We start from the raw sequence: 19,277 nt of genomic DNA on the forward strand, positions 1-19,277 counted from the left end.
TTACGGCACAGGAAATTCGTTTCCAATTTACGTTCGGCTTTTTCTATTACTCCCGCTCGCCCGTCGTCGTCGTCGTAACGGGAGCGAAAGGATGTGTCGCTCGCCACACCGGCTCCCGGCGGGACCGAGGGCGCGCCCGAGAGGGGACTAATTAAATGAAAATATTCATAAAATTAATTGCTTCACATCGTACTCGATTTCTTCCCGTCTCCAAATCGAAGGAAGACCCGCTTCCGGTCCGGGTCCGGGCCGGGTAGTAACAGCGGGTTGGGCGCCCTCTCCGTCCTGTGAGGAGATATACTGTTCGACATTGTTCGTCCGCTCGCCACGGGAAAGGGACCCACTGCTCCGGTGCAATTTATTGCGATGCATTTTTTTTGTTGCCTGCGCTCCTCTGTTATCGCTGCAATTTTGCAACTGAATGGCGTAATGAAAATAAAAAATGTGTGGAATCGCAAAAAGGAAGCCGAGAGCCGAGGCCGGGGTACACGTGGCCGGTGGTCGCGGCTGGCGTTTTGCTGTATTTAAAGAAAATTATTCTCCACCATCCGGAAGCGGAGCGCGTCCGGAAGCGGAGCGCATAGAAAAGGAATTATTCAGTAGCCACACTGCGGAGCGCCCAGCACCGGAACTCCGTGTGTGGGGCCGATTTTGCTTCGGCGTCGGTACCGGCCGGATCGGGAAAGGATTTCTTTCCAATGCATTCGAAGTCGGTCCGCCGGTTGAGACGGTGGTGGCATTTTAAAATGCATAAAACGTAACACTAGCGAACGCCATCGTTGGCAGTCGCAACGTGGAGCCTTTGCGCAACGAGTGCAGCTGCTCTCGGCTCGAAGAGACGAGGAGCATCATTCTCTAAAGTGTGGGTGTATGTATAAAGAAGGATGCCACCGCTGCAAAGGCGTAGAGCAAAGAAACGCTTCGGAGCCACACGGTCCGGCCGGTTGGGCAGTTGGGAAAATAAAAGAAGAAAGAAGCGGTTCGAATGAGGCGCACCGCGAACGCGGAATTAATTATTCACAAAATGGGTCCACCGCAAGACATTTGCCGTCAGCTTAAGCGGCTGTTGGGCCATTTTAGTGGTTCGGAAGCGACTATTTCCGTTCTCTCTGGTAGCGCTTTGAGCCATCAGCTGACGGGATCGGGAGGGGCCGATAAGTTGGGCATACGTTCCTGACGCTCACCCTTTTCATAAACCGATTCTTAGTTATTTGCTTGACATAAATGTTCTATTTTATATATATTACTTGCATCATTTATTTGATCCTGTACCAACTAAACCAACTTTAGAGAGCATTACTTACTACATATAACAATGGGTTAACAACCTACATTACAGGTGCTCCGTGTTCTGATTAAGTTTTGGCCGAATGGCTGCAATAATAATATTTCAAGAACGGGTGAAAAAAGACAGGACCAACGAAACACGAGTGGCAGGGATTGCAATTTCATGCCACCCATCGGTATGGGGCTTCCGGTTGAAATATGGCCACCTTTTATCTTACCATAGTCGATTTACCTTGTAGCACGCGTCTTCGGCGTCCGGCAATATAAATTTCAATTTGGCCCTTCTGTTTCGAACCCCCATTCGTGGTGGTTGCTCCTGTTTTTATGGGATGTCCTCGCCCAAGAATGGCACGCATCGTCACGCACCGGGCCCGGCAATGCCACGTGACGCGGGCAAGGACATTACCGGGCGGCGTCATAAAGTTCGAGTCGGCCAAATGTCAAATCGAACGGGGAGAAAAGGACCTTCACTCCTTTGTTGTCATCGCTCAACTGCGGCAACGATGCCGATATTTGATGGCTTTTCCCATACTTTCCCGGTCCATCCCGCATATAATGGGGTAAGATGACTTTTCATACCATCCGCCCGGCCGTTGAAAGAAAGTGTCCCAGCTTTGGTTGCTGCCTTTCTTTTTGTCTGTGGCTGTCTCGAACCGGAAGCTTCATGGTTTTGGTTGGCCCTTTCGGTTCAGTGGCCGAAGTTCACGCTATTACTACCCCGTTCCGGTTCGGTGGCGATCAATACAGCGCCCGAACGGAGCACCGTTTGCAGCGATCTAGGACCTTCGGTCCAGGTGGACGTCGCTGGGTAACACGGTGAAAATCGCTATAACATTGCACGCCAACACGCGCGGTGACAGATCCTGATCCTGAGCCGGTCCTTTGCCGGGGGCCGGGAGTGTACCGGGAAGTGGGTTGCCCAAGTTTATTCATCTTATCGCCACACCGCAAACCCACCGCTTTGCCGTTTCTTCTTTCACCGCGCGTCCGCATGACGTTTCTGCGATGGAGTTTTTGCTCCGCTGCGCTGCGTGATTTTCGCCATTTTCTCCGCCAATCTTCATCTGCTTTTGAGCTTTGGGCAGAAGTTTGGCCGCCACTGCCATCATAAGCGGGTGCCGGGTGGGGGTGGGTGATGTTTCGACAAGATTGCGCTCCGTTGCGCGGCGCGGCCCTTTTATGCTGAAAGTTCGAAAGAACACAACTGACGCTGACGCCGGAGCAAACGGAGGCTGCTTGGTTTGAATATTTCAGCACGCCGCAGCCGAGCGTCACAACAGTTCCCATGGCAACCGGTCCGTCTGTCAAAGAAATGATGACGGGCCGGATCCAAATCGAGCCGGGCCGGGTGGTTTTGTGGTGCACGGAATTCGGAAGGCTTCCGAGTGACAAGCGGAGGCAGCCCGAAATAAAGAACTCATTCTGCGGGACCGCCTTCGTCCATTGTTTCGCTAACGAAAGCGGAGGCAGTGGAGCGTCACCGAATTCTCATCGCACCGGAAGTTGTTTAATCATCGACACATTCATTCTCAATAATGATCTCATTTGCGGGAAGATGCAGCACAGTGAGGGTCATCGTGCGGGGATGGGCTTTCCGGATAGTTTGGGAAGGGGGTTTTTCCATCCGTGCTTTCATCTTTTTGCGACTGCGAAAGGCGCAGAAAACTGCGGAGCTAAGTTTGTGGCGAGAGTCGAGTCAGACGGGAGCTACGACTTTCGACGCTTTGGAATGTTTCGAAACTAAAGTAACTTGACTTTGAGTTGAATTGCGGTCCATTAATTATGCACTCTATTTTTCGCTTCTCTCAATCTGCATCCTTTTAACGTTTGGGGTGCACCGAATGTCAACATCTGGTGGCTGTTCGAAACGCAAGTTTATTTGTCCGACTTTTATGGACATCCTCCGTGAAACACACTTCTCTAATGACATTCGTTTGTAATTATACTTTGTTTTGAAACTGGATACACGTTTAAGTACTGTTCCACCGAGAACCACCTGAATATCCGCATAGATAGTTTAGGAAAAAGTTTTTCTAGAATAAATATGGCGCCCAGGAGTCAACACGCGAGTCAAGTTCCAAGAAGTCAAATGCTCATTTATTGTGCGCTTCGGTGCGCTGAATAATTAAGCGAAATCGCTGCTGCCTTGAGAGAGTCCGGGCGAAGCGATCTTCACGCAATCCGTCGACCGGACCCCAACACTGTTCCCGTCCCGTGAGCCATCTTTCACGCGATGGGGAAAAATATCTATTCCGCTTTCGAGTGGGCCGATGCAATAAAAAAGCCCCAGCACCGGAGCGTTTGCTGGGGCATCAGGGCATATATCAGGTTTTTCTACCCCACGATTGTAGCACACTTTCATGCACCCAGGACCGTGAAAACTAAGGAACGGAAAGCGCCATGCATGCCCGGTTCTGGTCCGGTGAAGGTTTTTGCCATTTTTGTCCACTCTCGGGGCCCTCTTTTTGTGACTTTCCGTTTGGCGCCGCACTACAAAAGCATACCGCTGCGTCGGGGGCGCTGAAGGTACCACGATTTGCATGCCCTTTTTGCATGATGAGTGCTTCTTCCGGGCGTGTTGTCAGTTGCTGGTGCTGCGAACGAGTCACACACAGATGGGCAGCGGTTCCCTCGGCAGAAGCGTCAGAGGCAAGCTTGGAGCAGCAGCAGCAGTTGATGACAGTTGTGTTTGTCTTGCTCTTCAGATCGCTGCTTTCGGGGTGAATATTGTTGCGATCCAGCATGGTCGATTTCCTGGTTCAGCTTAGAGCTGGTTAAAAAAGGAATACTACATCGACTGAAAGTTAGCCAGCTTCACAAATCATAGGATTGGCAACTACAGCTAGGGATCGTTCAACCGCAGGATTGTAGTGTCCTTTCAACTTAGAGGGTTTGTAGTGATTGCACTATGTACTTGGATGACCGAATCGAACATCTGCTGGATGAAATCCGCTTTCACGACATTCCACGGTGGTCTTTCTGAGCAGTCCCAGGACGAAGGCATCGAACATCTTTCTTCAACTTACAGCTTTCCACGTGCCTTGGGCTCAATTTCCTGATTGTGCGCGGAATCATTTGAATACGCGTTTAATGTAATCCGCACAAAACATTTACCAACCGGTAAGCTCTCCAACCACGCTACGATTGGCGACACTTTGTGCAGAGACCGGGTGCGTCTTGGCAGATAAATTGCCAATCATTTGTATCCTGTCAGCGACAATGTTCGGAGCAGTCGAATCTGCCAATTCATCTCGTTTGACGCCACGCCCTTGTACTACAAACGGGCACGAGGAAAAAAGGCCCGCTTCTATATAATTTAATTTCAATGCCGAGAGTGTCCACTGGGAGTGGAGTCCGGAGTGGAGCCCACGTCCCGCGAAATCGAGCCTTACGCCGCCACGTTGGGATGATTAATTAAGCCGCCGTTTTTTGTGCGATTACGCCTAAGTAATTCCGCTCTCGAAGCAGAAAAACCCCCGTATCGGATCGGGGGCTCCACCACGGGCCGCAAACCGCACCGGTGCAGAGTGGCTGCGGGTGCAAAAAATGGCTCCACAAGGACACCGAATAAGCTGTCACTGTCCGCCTCGATTTCGCGAACCAACGACCGTTTCGGGCGCGGCAAAATCCCTGGCGGCCTGGCGGCGATAAAAAAGCGGCGCATTTGAACGGATCGTTACTTCGGCGAAAATGCTGCTGTCATCTTCGTTTTTGCCTGCACTTTCGTCTGCCGGAGCGTCACCGTTCGTTTAGTGTCGGGGTCGGGCTCACAACAGGGGCGGACATTGTTTCTAACTACAACAATCCGACAAATCGACAAAAAAGGCATCGTAACAATAGAAACAGAGAACGGGGTCCGCGCCGGAAGCTCCCTGATGGGAGTCTGTAGTTTGAAGTGTGGTTGTTTCACTCGCCGGAAACCACCTCAAGACGGCTAGACGGGGTCATGTGTTGTTGTCAACAGGAGGAACAAAAAAAAACATCATCGAGCACGGCAGCGAGATGTAAAATGGATAACGAACTCGCTACCTACGGATCGGCTCGGCCGAGCACAAAGAGCACACAGCATGGGAACTTATGTGACGGCTTTTTTTCCTCACGACCACACAACATGTCCTGGTCTCTCGGCCCGGGCCGGTGACGGTGGGGCGCTGTGGGCCATTCCCCCGGGCACCGGGTGATTAACAGTCGTTGGATGCTGAAGTGGTGAAACTAATGGAAAGATACTGGTTGCCAGGACAGGTTGGCGACGAGTGCAGCTCACGGTCCCGAGCGTCCGAGCGCGCTCGGCGTAGGTCCCAGGCGGGATTTTAACCTGCTCATAAATTACCGGCGACTTTTCTTGAGGATTTGTTGGACTCCACGGTGTTTCTTAACTTTCTATTACTCACCACCGCCGCTTACAAATCGACGCCACGCTACGGGAGTGAGCAACGATAAATTACGACCCGGCATAAGACCTTCGCTTTGAGTTCGAGTGGCGTTACGAGATGAAAAATATTCAAGTTCGTACAACTGACTGCTTGAGCCCTGTTGTGAAATGCTGTGTCTCTAATAAATAGTAATAATTGCACTCGGGTAGCATGATTATTACTAAAGCAAATGGCAAAAAGACTGCCTTAAATATGTAAATTTTACGATTATTGCTCAATTTAGTATTGTAAAAAATAATCCGGTTATTCTTCTTTAATTCTTCGGTTGTTCAATTCTTTAATTGTTCTTATGTTTTGTTGTTCGATCTGGGATCATTTGGAATTAAATAAATCTTTGCTTTAGATATTCATTTTTCTTTTCCATTTTATTAGTTCCACTTTTATTTGAGCCTTTGACTCTTGGCTCACAAAGTTTGCCTTTGTCTTATAATTGTATTGGTTAATGATTTTATTGCTTTTTAAAATGTTATCTACATCTTTATGAGAAATTCGTATTATTAGGAGCCAACCCGTTTTATTTGAACGCTTCGTCTCATCAAACCCCCTTATGGGTCCCAATTGGTTACAATATTGAGCATTAAAATGATGTATACCGAAACTGACGGGTAACAGTTACAGACAAATAACGGGCAGTGAAGAGCCTCAAAGCTGTTTGATGATCATTTAACGTTGAGCAACCATCGATGGTCTTTGATGGCGCCCTTCGGCCAATCGTCCGTTTCCGGCCTAAGCATTGGTCCTCGAGCGAGTGTGTGAGAGTGTCTTTGCATGACATTCGATTTTTCCAGCTTGGGCAGCATGCCTCAGGTCCCGCCGGAACCGGAGCCCCCGGAGGCTGGCTGTCAAAATCGATTTCCGGAACCGGATTCGGCCCAAACAGGATTCGGGCCAAACGGATTACGGAGAAGAGACGGGAAGGGATTGGTAAACAGTGACCAAAAAGATTTGACCAACCGAGATAAGCGGGTTTGCGGGCGTTAAAATGAACTCAGCCATTTCGCAGTGTTCCGCGGCCGTAAGGATCAGGGGAAAAGGGTTGCGCACTAGCGTCCCCCGTCCGGTGCTACGCAAAAGGATCAAACACAAATCTTCCAATAATAAACGTATTGTGTAAGGGCACCGGGTCTAAGCCGGCCGGCCGGCCAACGTGACAAACATTAAGATGAGTTTCATTGTTTCATTATTTGCGAAAACCCTTTTCGGACCCGTCCCCCCCTTCGCCCACGGCCGGCTGGGGATCAAGAAAATGACAAAATGTTTCCCCGATGCCGCCTGAGAGCTGCGCCCCATCGCGCGCCAAATTCACTTCCGCCCGTCGGTTAAATAGGCCGGAAACAGGTGCGTTTACCAAGCAAACCCAGAGCGAAAAGGATGATAAAGTGTTTTGAGAAAGGTTCTCGGGTGGGCGTGTGCCGGCCTTGGGTAGCTGGGTACGCAGGGGGCACGGGACCAAAAAGGGACCGTTTGCCGTGGGACAGATTAGGAAAGGTGCGCCCGCCCGTACACGGACGGTTAATAAAACTCGCAGTTCACCGCCGCCGTGTGCTGCGGATTGGGGCGCGCACCGGAAACGGTAAATGCCGTGGAAAGTGTCACCGAGAGGATCAATGGCTTAGCGACGGCGGGGTGGGGGGGACGGAAGAGAAGAAAAAAATGATTAATGCCCCACGGGCAGGTAGGCCGCAATAACGGTAAATCTCTTCTTTAGCGACTGTCATTAGTGCGGAAGGATCAGGTTTTTTTTGCTGATTTTTTCCGTTTCGGTGCGAGCGGAATGACAGCAATCATTGACGCATAATGTGCCGGTGGAAGTGTGCAGAGCGAGAAACTATTCAGAGGACGAAAATGTGGAAGAAATTATGAAACTAAATGTTTTTGACGCATTGGAATGGTGAATTTAGGACGATCCTACGATTTAGGACGGTTGTCTGTCACGGGTACGATGAAATTAGACAATTGAGACTAACGAGGCCTCTTCGAAGTATGTTCACTTTATTCAAAGTATTCTATTTCCTGCAGTTAGTATCCTCTAAAGAAGGTACAAACATATTATGACTGATATTGGTCGCCAATTTATTGTAAGCTCGTAACCGCAGTGATTGTCCAATTTTTGAAAATAGTCGTTGATTTAGAAGCACTCCGGTTTAGGACTCAGAGTGCCTGCCGGGCGAGATAATCGCACCGTCCAATCTGTTAAATACTTTTCCGGCATCGGTTCGCCCCAGACGCGGCGTATTGGGCAATGTAAAACTGGAAATCCCCACCAAGACAAACCGATTGAAGGGTCTTAGAATTTAATCACTTTTCTCCGAATGCTTAGACCGGGGACGGAGCAGGGATTGCTGGGTGGACCGGGCAGCCGGGCGCGCATAATTTGATCGCGACTAGGCCGCCTTCTTCGAATTGCAGATACGCTGTTCGCAAGCGGCTAATCCCGGCCAGCATTGCAGGGATTGACCACGTTCACCACGCACCAACCGGCCGCTCCGGCGTGTGTAGGCTTCACCAGCTGAGGACACCGGGACGGCCAAAAAATCCGGTCGCCCCTTATTGCCCGCCGAAACCAATCAGCAGTGAAAGTAGCGAAAGTAGCGTAATTTGCTTCATGAATACATTATAAACAATTTACATATAAATTTTGCAAATCCACCCAATGACGCGAGGAGTGGCCGAGGCCGAGCATAAAGTTGGTGCGATCCTTTTTGATTTCGTTCAGTGCTTTTTTTTTTTTGCTGCTGTCCAGAACCTCCTGAGCAGCCCCGAAAATGTGTCTCTCCCGAGAGACAACGACAGCCATATAAACCAGTCCGGGAGCCACTGTGTGTGGGCAAACGGTGTGCGAGCCATTTGGCCGAAGTCGTTTGTGGGGTGGATTATGTTGCGAGTCAAGAAGCAACACACAGCACGGTACCGGAAGCTAGAGCCGTACGAGAGAGGCCCCAAATGTCCACTGCTCAAAAGTCGAGTAATTTTCAAGCACTTTTTTCGTGGCAAACCCGGCCAACTCCGGCATCGGAGTCTGGGCTCGAACGGACCCCCGGTTTTCCCTGGAGCTTTGGGCGGTGCGCTGGTGGACCGGCAAGGAAGCAATTCTCGACGTTGGTACAACGATTTTCCATTCATTAGCATTTGCAATAAGTTAAAAACTGGCTCTTATCTAAGCCCTGGGTACCCGCCCCAGGGGGCCGTGCTGTGAGGACGGTCCGCCGGGAGCTTGTGCGAGATTATGCGCCCCGCTGACGTCGTCGAAGTTGGCAAACGCTGCAGTCGTCAGTCGGAGCGATAGCGCTGTCGTGGTGCTCTGCTGACGAAATGATGGATTTTCGGATAGAGGATGGCAACATTAGCACTCTCAACACTTGCCTCGCTCCCCTGGCGCTGATAATCTTTTCCAAAAGCCGGGCCACAATCTTCATGGGCAACACGAGAGCGGAGGGCACGGGGAGCTTTCGGGGTTGGCGTTTGATGAAGTTGTTAAAGTTTCGCTTCCTTGCCGCACCGAACCGAGCATGGTGGCGCTCCATTAAGCCCCCGGTCTATAATCGTTTGGCCGTAATCAAAGAGTTATGCGCCCGGAGACGGAGGATCTGGGCTCACTCCGCTCGTCCAACTGCAGAGGCCGGCAGCGACGGTGGGGCCGAGAGTGGAGAGATAGTCAAAATGGATAAAGTTTGTCATAGTTCCTCTGTCACTTGCCACATCCGATGCTCGGAGCCGGCTCGGAAGCGGGCCGGGGCTTGGCGGGGAAAGGACGATGGCGATGGTGTTGAAGATATTTACCCAAATTCCGCGCCGCTTCGGGCACCGGGCGCTCCTCTGGGCCGGTCTCTGGTCTACCGGAGCAATCATGTTTCAGTTTTCTTAAGCAACTCAGCGGCTCGACTTCGTCATCTCCATTCCGGAAGATGCTGCCAACACCAGGACGCTCCTGGGTGCCTTGGCGAGGACATATTTTTTGCCTCGCGCTTGCATCTACCCGCATGCAGAAAACTTTCTACCTTTCCTCCTGCCTCGGCGAGAAAGTTTGCCCAATTGGACCACGAGCCCAGCGGTGATGATGGTACCGTTCCGTTCGTTCACGGACAAGTTGCCGTTGCGGATTTTCCGGCACCATAAATTTGCTGTGTAAAACTGAACAAACAAAGTGGAAGTGTGTCTTCGCTAGGGGAGGCCGCACCAGAGTCCTGGGGTTCCGCTGTTTCGTAGTACCGCTTTCTTTTTGCGGTACTCCAGCTCCACCGTCATACCAACTACCGGACGGCGACGAATGATCTGACTCACCTAGAGTTTCTCTGTCTCCCGGACTCACTGGCTGATGGCAAAAGTTTCGGCTCAAAGCTGTCACTCTGCGTTTTACATGAGCTGAATAATTAAATTTTAATCCGGAAGTACAAATTCTAGGGCTACCAGGAGACCCAGACCCAGAGGCGTCCGACTCTGCGGCCGCTCCGGAGCCGATCTTGGTACACCGAGCCCAATGTGTTTGCCTACTGGGCCTATTCCGGGTGACAAATAAACAGTGGCCGGCTGTCACCAGCTGCCGGGCAGGGCCCTCTTGGGCCTCGGCACTTAAGAGCACGATCATATCATTATGGCAGTGTCCGGACCCGGACATCCGGACACGGTCTTGATGTTTGTGCTCGGCCCGACAACAGGAAACGGTAGCCAGAAAGAGGACCTGTCCTCGGACCGAACGATCCTATCTGGACGTTGTTGTTTTCCTTCTCCAAGTCTTTGCTGGCAGGAGCGGTACAGGAGCGAAAGAGCGAAGCAAAAAAAAAAACAGCGTATCCCAACTTCTCCGCCGGAACCAGCGGTGGGGGCAGGCAGGTCCAAACAGTGGGCGAAATAAACAGAATTTGAGTTGAGTTCTTGCGTTTGAGTTTCACATTTGCTTTGCCGAAGCCGGAGCCCGCCGGTAGGCCACCGAACCGAAACGAACGCAGAGTTCCTGCTTATCCGATTAGGCGGTTTGTTGACAAACTGTTTGATGTAGAAAAACATACACAATCCCCCGACCTGGAGGCCCAGTAACGGGCATCCGGGCATCCCCGGACCTGGAACGAAAATTAGTTTCCTGGGGCAGACTTGGCAAGCGCTCCCGGATGGAAGCCCAGTAATGATGGCGCACACACAGCACCACGGACGGCTCCCGATGCGAAGAAACGGAAGAAATCTTCGACAAAAGGAAAACCACCACGTCCGCCACGTGCGCCACGTCGGGGGTTCTTGGGAAAGTTTTTCTACACGCCTCCCGTTCGCTTCGGCCGTGCCTCTAATCGGATAAGCATTAACCGGTTTTATTGATGGGATCTCTGATTAAGCGATAAACTAATTCGTTTAAGACCCCGAGGGGCCCAGGGACCTACGGAGTTCCGGACGTGTGGTCAACACACGAGCAGCCCAACAGTCTGCGGAAGTTATAATTTGTGGATCTACTGCACGCTTCTGTTTGGCGGCTGCCCTTCGCTTCAGCATCCACCTGATGCATGCACGTGGACAGTCCTTGGTTCTTGTGGGCCTCGGCGAGGGATTAGTAATTGTTTTTCTTGCTGATTGCACTGGCTCGTTTGGCTGTGCATGGCGTGAAACATTAATTGGAACATTGGAGAAGCTTTTACGTCATATCAGTAATCGATTTGGTTCGGTTTGTTTTACGGCCCAAGTGGTCCGAGACGAATGTGCCGGGAAATGGCGTTTCGCGCTAGTCGTTGGCGGCTCAATAAATAGGAGTTAATTGCTTGTTAAGGAACCTCTACTTTGCTTCTGGACAGGGGAGACTTCTCTTATCGACATTTCGATAACTTCGCTGGCCAGTTTGATATGCACGTAGAACCGAGAAGAAGTTGGGAAGATCTTATTCTAACTTCTCACTGAAAGTGCCAATTGCAGCATAAATCTGCAGGTGGGCTCATAATTCACATTCTCCTCTCAGCAGTCACATGATTCACTGGCCCATATCCCGCTAGGGGACAGCAGGTCCCCTTGGCGTGACATTGTAAGCTCCAGAAGTCGTTGGAGAAACTTTCATCCCAATGTCCACGAGGCAGCCACACTTGCAGTTCGAGGCGAGGCGTTACCATTACCATAAAGAATGAAGGTTACAGCGAAAGTTTTGCAGTTCGCGTGTGGTTCGCAACCAGACCGGCCAGCCTTTCGACTTCCGTGTGGTCTAGCGTCGAATGCCGAGTCTACACTAGGACCTGAATGCTCCATTAAAACCCCCATCATGCTTATCTGCCCCATCGAGCCATGGAATGGCTCTGTAGCTACACTTAAAGTTCAATATTTATGGACCTCCTGACCAGGACTCTCGTGCTGTGTCTGTGTGCAGTGTTCGCAAGGGCTCGGACCATTTGCTCCCGGGATGGACTGGGCAGCTGCAAAAAGCTTTAATTTTACACGACGATCAACTGGACAGCGGGAAGTTGGCCGACCAAATGATTTACCCTTTCGATGTCCGAAAATGTCGCGTTACGTCGCGTGTTCGTCGATTACGGCACTCGCGGCACTGAATCAACAATTCCCGGTCGAACGTAAAGCGTAATTATTTCCTCCTAATTTACACGGTTTGCGATCTCATCGGAAGCCCGCTCGCACACGCACGGGAGCCGTGTCCTTCTCGAATTGCTCGAACGGTGACGCATCTTCACTCCTACGCGGTCGCCACCGAAGCGTGTCCTTCGGGGTAATCGCTGACCGGCGGCGAGTTACTGAAGCTGGCCTTCGCCCGGTCCCGGGAGCCGGTAGTTGCCGACGGTTGCCCGAGGGAAAATTCAATTTCACACTCGATTTGAGTAGGTTAATGGTGTGATTTGTGTTTCGGAATAAAGTTACGATCACGAACGAATCCCGGGCCGCCGTATGCTGGAACCTTCGCCGGTGCCGCTGTGTGCAGTGCGCCGTGTCTTCCGGAACTTCGTTCCCTGCAGTTACCCCATTTGGTTGTGCGTTTGGTGAACTGTTTCAATATCAAATTGATTGTAAATTGGACAGTGCCTGCCGGCCGGAGTTCATTATCTCGAGCGACCCGAACTGCGGCAGTTCCCCAGTTCCCGGGAATGGTGTTGTAGTGTAAACATTTCGCTCCAGTTTGACCACAATTTCCTATCGTTTCTTTCTGTCTTTCAGTTGTAAACCAAAAGTACAACATACAAGTGCACGACGAGTACGTGATGTCCGGCAACACGGCGGTACTGAAATGTCAGGTAAGTGTCCCTCCGGGCGGGGCCCAAAACACGGGCCCGGGTAATTTTGAAGTACCTCGGCGGGATCCAAAAAACGTGACATTATGCACGTACAAAATGGTCGATTACGGCGGCAGTTTTGGCCGAACGATTGCGCCGCAGTTAATTGACATCATGGCCGCTGCCGCCACCGAGGTGGAAACAGAAACGAATGCGCTTCTGACATTCTCCGAACCCGGCGAGCAATCGATGAAAGCGCTCATGAAGGATCCCGTCCCCTGAAGTACCATGCTCCATGTATTTTGCTTCGCTTCTATTTGTTGGTGCTCTGGCGACCGCCCCAATTATGTGCCGCTTCGTAGAAGGACGCGGTCCCGAAACGCTTTCCGTTAAGTGGAGGAAAGATTAACCGTGCTGTTGACGTTCGCCCTTTTCATTTCTCTGGCCGCCATTTGCTTCACCGGCTTTAACTGATTCAATCAAAGGCGACCGAGCACTTTTCAGCAGCGTGCGTTGATTGGGGTCCGTGTACTGAAAGTAATTAACGTAGCAAATAGAGATCGGTCCAAATTAGTTCACAATAAACAAAAAGGCAACTCAGAGCAGCAAACGCTTGGCGTTTGGGGCTTCAAATTACAAACCTCGAAATAGCGTGCGCCAACAAACGCGCCCATCAATCTTTATCATCGTAGCCTGAGCGTAGCCCGAGCAGCGAACACAAAAACGTTCCATCATAATTCGGTAATCTATCGGCGCCGAGCGCACCGATCGGGTGGATAGAATTAATCAAGCCCTTTGCTATCGGTGGACACCATCACCCTGGGAAGTGGCCACCATCTGGGTAGGCATAGAAGAGCGAAAAAAAAAACCGAAGGACACCATATTTTTCATCGCCCAGAGGCTTAATTTATTCTTGTAAGGCGAAGAACCGCTTCCGGCTTTCCGTGACAACTCCCTATATTTCTTGGAGTATCAAGATCGTTCCGCGAAACCGTACCAGCCAGCAGCCCAAAGGACTAAAAAGGATGGAAATTAGCAGAACTCCTGTCCCCAGGCGCGCTACTTAAAACCCGGGCCGGGCGGGATCATCTCGGCCGAACGAATTGCGCGAAACACTTTGTATTCCAGCTCGTGGCCGGGCCCCGGGGCTCGTTTATAACCTCCAACTGACGGCGGACACTGGTCGGGCTGGTCGCGGGCCGAATGTGAGGAAATTGAATGAAAACTGAGAACCATTCATCATTTTAACCACCCCGTGGCCGTTTAGGCGCTGAGACCTGCCACCGGCAGTCCCGGGAACACTTCCCGCAGATGGACAGTGCGACAGTTTACCGACTGGTAAGAGTAGTACGCTTGGCGCGATGATTTATGACGCCGACTGGCGTAATGTCTTAGCGAAATAAATATTCATCGCCATCCGTCGGCCATCCATCGCCCGGGTTCGGGTTCCGGTGCGGATCGTCACCGTCCGCACGGTGGCCAGATCTCGAGTGCGCTGCTGCGAGATGCTGTTTTGATCTGTGCCGCCTGCGTCAGAGGCCAGCCCCAGTCATTGGTATCGTTTTGTTGCGCACTGGCAACGTTGACAGTTGGTGTGCAACATGCCAAAAAACACTAGGTAGTGGGCACCGGTGTTCGGTCCTGCATTCCGTGATTTTTGGCACAGCAAGGACGGAAGGACAGGCACGAAGTACTCGCTGAAAACTCGACAATTTATGAGTGACGTTTCATAAAATGCCTTCTTCAGTGGTATGTCCTCCCTCTGGCCCTCTGCCGGGCGGTCCTTGATCCGTGCGTGCGTGCCGTCCGCCCCACTCGCCCATCGTGACCGGCACGTTTCATAACGCTGCAATTTACATAATTTCATCACGTCTCGGAACGATATAAATTTCATCACAAAACTGTCAACTGCCACCGTTTGGGCCGGACGGCCACCCAGAGCCCAAGACGTTCGTGACCTGACGGTGGCCGCTTGGCCGCGCGTTTAATTTGGTTAGCTCCGGCAGTAAAAATCGATGTGAACGTTCATGGTGATTAGTGCGAAGCTTGTAATGATAATGTCCGCGGATGTAGTGCCGAAGCTAATAACTGACTGTGCCGTTAACGCACGGGCCAGAGTTGGCCCGCTTGATGAAGTTGAGTGCTGATTGCAAACCTACTGGTAATGGTGATGAGTAGAAAGATTATGGTTTTATAAAAATAATGATGAACAGCACGGGTTCCGATTGCTTCCCGCTAAGTGAGTTACATCGTGGTACAAAAATATTCCCCAACGTAATGAATCGTTTAAAATAGATGTTTAAATTAGGTTTGGTGGAAGTTAGGAACAACGTTCATTGGCGCAAGCTCAATCTTTTCGAAAGAAACTGAATAATGAAGTTAAGTTGAGTTTGGGGGTTGTTTCTTCGACGAGTGTACTAACCGTTTAAGAGACCGACTTCAGTCGGTCAATCAGCCACTCTTCACTTCAGTCAATCAGCCACCCAGTTTTACTTTGAGAAATTTAAGAGAGACAAATTAGGTCTTTTTTCATGCCATAAAAACGATCTTATCGGTCACGATGGTAGCTTTTGTTTGCTGCCTCGCCTTTTAGGTCCAACGAACTGTTTCTCACTTCTTGGATTTTCAAATCCAGAACGTAGACCGTTGTATCATCCAAACAGGTGTTTTTATGTCACAGAAGTCTGTAATCTATCGCCACGATTACACATGATTAAACATCAATCGCCATCGATCTGCCATGATTAAACAACACACAAGAAATTCTGTTGAAAATCCAAAGTTTAAACCATACAAATTTTGGGCCAATTTGTTTGATTTATGACTGTTTTGAGTAATAAAAAAATAAACCAAAAAAATAGATCATAAAGATTTTGGAACAATACCTTTTTAAAGCAACTTAAATTTTATCACTTAAATAACTACTGAAGCTCTATTTTAAGGGCAAACAATAGAAAGAGGAGCCAGAGCAGATGAATATGATGAGGATCTAACTATATTCGGCAAAAAGGGGAAACAAATAATCATAAGAAAGGCTCAATTAGAGAACGACAAAGCGATGCTTTGTAGACAACATATGAATGATGCTGTTTTTGACGAACAACGAGTTTCACTTTCAAACCGCGCTATTTCGATCATTTCGATGGAGATGTCCACAAAACTACCACAGATTATGGACCAGGACGAGCAATTCTCTACTATCTCCACCTCGGGGGGCGTTCCGCCGGAAATTGATCGCTCTAATCGATTGCTTCGAGCGCAAGAGATGCTACCGTTGAGAGGGTACTAAGGTCCCGTCGTCATCTCGTTCCCATAGCAGTTATTTCGGTGCCGTGCGTTGCGCTTGTCATTTAGCAACGGAACGAACCATCGTTCGCCCTGTACGCAAAACCGTTTCCGGACCGAGGAAGTGGGCAGCTAACCACAAAATTGCTTCATAATTAAACTACCAACACCCACTCAGGTCACCAGCGATCTGAACAGGTCTGAGGCGACAAAAAACATTTCCTACCGCACTGGATGGCGCTAAACTTTTCGCCACAAACTACTCAACAAGTAACAGGCGTAGCCCAGCCTTGGGGCAGCCTGGGCCGAGCAGAGGATCGATTTAGCATCGAACCGCTCCGGAAGATGACCGCAGGGCTGCCGGCCAGACTGTCGGCGGTCGCGAAACGCAATTACATCAATTAACCATTTTTCAGTGGCCCCAATATGGCGGCGGTGTTCGCGTCGGATGTGATTCCGGGTTGAGTGGCACAAATTATGCTCGACATGCTCTGCGACATGGGGAAAAAACGCAGCGGAAAACCACGCTCTAAGCTGTGCCATTTCTTGCCGTTTCCGGCCTGTGGCCTGTGTTTTACGCCCGAAACCGCATAGCCGGTGCGTTCCCTTTCCTTCGGCGCGTTACACGCGTTAGCCAAACAAACCGTTTCCGGGCACGTGCTCGGTGAGGCGAAAGTTTTCCCGGAAAACTCCCGAACTCGTAAGGACATGGTTGCCGGGTCCCAGGCAACGTACTCAGGTGGGCTTTGCTTAGCCGTGGTAAGCCGAGCCCACCGATGGTGGTGGTTACACCATCGTTCGAGCCACCGTCGGTGGAGAAAATTAAGTTTTCCGAACCTCAAACCGTCAGCAGCTGGGATGGGCGACGAACTTTTGATTACGCATCACGCATGATTTGGGCGCACCTCGCGGAACCCGCGTAGCATAGATATGTTACGTCGTGCTCCGTGAGGAATGTCAAGTGGAAGAAACTTTGCTCGGTCTTTTCATTACCGCTTCCATGCTGAAAATGGTTGGCTCATTATTTGTTAAATTCTAGGATCGTGCATTTGTCGTGCATCGGGTTAATCAGTGTCAACGATGTCATATTATTTGTTTTAAATTGTCACTCTCGATCACTGAATGATAAGGAAGTGGCCCAACTATTGCTAAACCATTTCAAAATAAACAAATTGAAACAGCTTTGGCGAAGGTTGCAACAACGGAGCGGAGAATGTATAAAGATAAACAATATACTCCTTAAAGTTAAGAGTTGGAAAGCCCATCATATTCAACACGGTCCCTGGGACCGTCATTCAATTTCCCATATTAAAGCGGCAACATTTATTTGCGAAATTATTTGAAAACAATGCGCGCACCCTTCAACCGGCGAAACAATGGAAACCCTTTTTTTGTCCCTGTGTTGTTTACTTCCTGGCTGTATCGTTTTTTACCCCTTCTAAAGCCCAGAGGGTTATTGATACCGTTTTTAAATCGATCGTTTACCTCTCTCTCTCTCTCTCTCTATCTCTCTGTTTCGTTGGATTGCAGATGCCCAGCTACATACAGGACTTCGTGGTGGTGACCGCCTGGGTGCAGGACTCCGGGGTGCATCTCTATCCGAACACGGACATCGGCGGCAAGTACATCGTCCTGCCGAACGGCGATCTGTACATCAACAACGCCGGTGCCAGCGATGCGTACAAAACGTACTCATGCAGAACTGTAAATACACTAACAGGTAAATTGGACCTAGAGGGTTGACGGGGGGCCGTTTTTTCGCTGAATGGAAACGTGTGGAGACTCTTCAATTAAACTAAGATTACACACAAACAACCGTAAGTGGGTCAACGGGGGGCCCATAAGGGGGACGCGTACCAGGAGCAACCCACCACCCGGAGCACTTCATGATAAATTAATTCGTATTTTTTGTGCTCTTTTGTTTGTGGCTCAGGATTGGATTGCCGGATTGGAGAGATAAACATTTGCAAACACCTAAATCCTAGAATTGTGCACCACTCAAAGCTGATTTACAGACAAAGGGGCTTAAAATGATTCCAAAGAGATTGTCGCATTATTGTGTTTGTTGGATTTAAATGTTCTGCCAATGCTTGGCAATATAATGATTTATATAAATCATAAAACTTTCTCAGAACGTTTAGGAAAGCTTGTGTGCAAAATTATACACTCAGAACTATGTAACATAAAACTAGAACAAATTGGAGCAAGGAGCAATAACCTCACTAGTGCTGTAATATTACGCTCCAAACCGCACACCGGCACAAAAAAGTGCAGCAATAATTATTTCGTACCGTGAGATATTCTTCATAAAGCGTCCGAAGGAAATATTTTCGAGTCCGCCACCCTGTGTCCTGTGGACAGGAATCTGCACAACGCGCACAGCGCAAAGATGAGAAGATCACGCGTCCTCACCGGTCTATGTGTATGTGCAAATCCTTTGTCACCGGCACCATCTCCGTTTGATATGCATACCGTAGCGAGGACGGTGAGTCCTTGGCGAGCATCGAGCATTGCAGTCACGTAGCGCCCATTACTGCGGGCAGTAATTACCGTGAGCCGTAAGCATGGCCCAGGAATCGATCTGGTCGTAGGAGTAAAATGAGTCCCAGCGCTACATACCCCAAGCGGAGCAGGGGCCCGGGCGAAACGGCCGACAAAGAAAACGCATTCGAAGGACCCACTTCCAGTGCCGGGGTGCGAACCCGAGGGCGGTTTTGTTGTGCAAAATAAAAAGGCAGAAATATGCGAAGACCAAATGCTTGCCGGGGACCGCGGTGTCGCATATGCACGCCCGACCACGGTAAGGAGTGGGCAAAAGAAATGCAGCACAAGGACGACAACCCTCTGCACACGGGCCGAGTCCGTTGCATCGATACCAGGGCCGTGTTCGGGTTCGGACTATTGTGTTTCCAGGACGAACCGAGTACATTCCATCGCGCGAGCACCGCATTTATATGTTGCGTTGCGATGGGGACTTGGAGTTTCCTTCACCTGGGCCCTCTTCATGCAATATGTAATGCCGTTCGTCGGCCATTGAGCTGCACTACGCCGGCCCGGGAATGGAATTTCATTTTCACGTTTTTCA

At 50.2% G+C, this 19,277-nt stretch overlaps 1 protein-coding gene across 1 annotated transcript in view; it reads left to right on the forward strand.

Annotated features, from left to right (window-relative positions):
• LOC131215819 (cell adhesion molecule Dscam2) overlaps positions 1-19,277 on the forward strand; it is a 59,824-nt gene that overhangs the window by 31,607 nt on the left and 8,940 nt on the right. Inside the window, exons 5-6 of the mRNA XM_058210215.1 lie at positions 12,852-12,928; positions 17,723-17,912. Coding sequence (XP_058066198.1) covers positions 12,852-12,928; positions 17,723-17,912 — 267 coding nt within the window. The remainder of the gene's footprint in view (positions 1-12,851; positions 12,929-17,722; positions 17,913-19,277) is intronic.

Source organism: Anopheles bellator, chromosome 1 (assembly GCF_943735745.2).
Source record: "Anopheles bellator chromosome 1, idAnoBellAS_SP24_06.2, whole genome shotgun sequence".
Taxonomy (NCBI): domain Eukaryota; kingdom Metazoa; phylum Arthropoda; class Insecta; order Diptera; family Culicidae; genus Anopheles; species Anopheles bellator.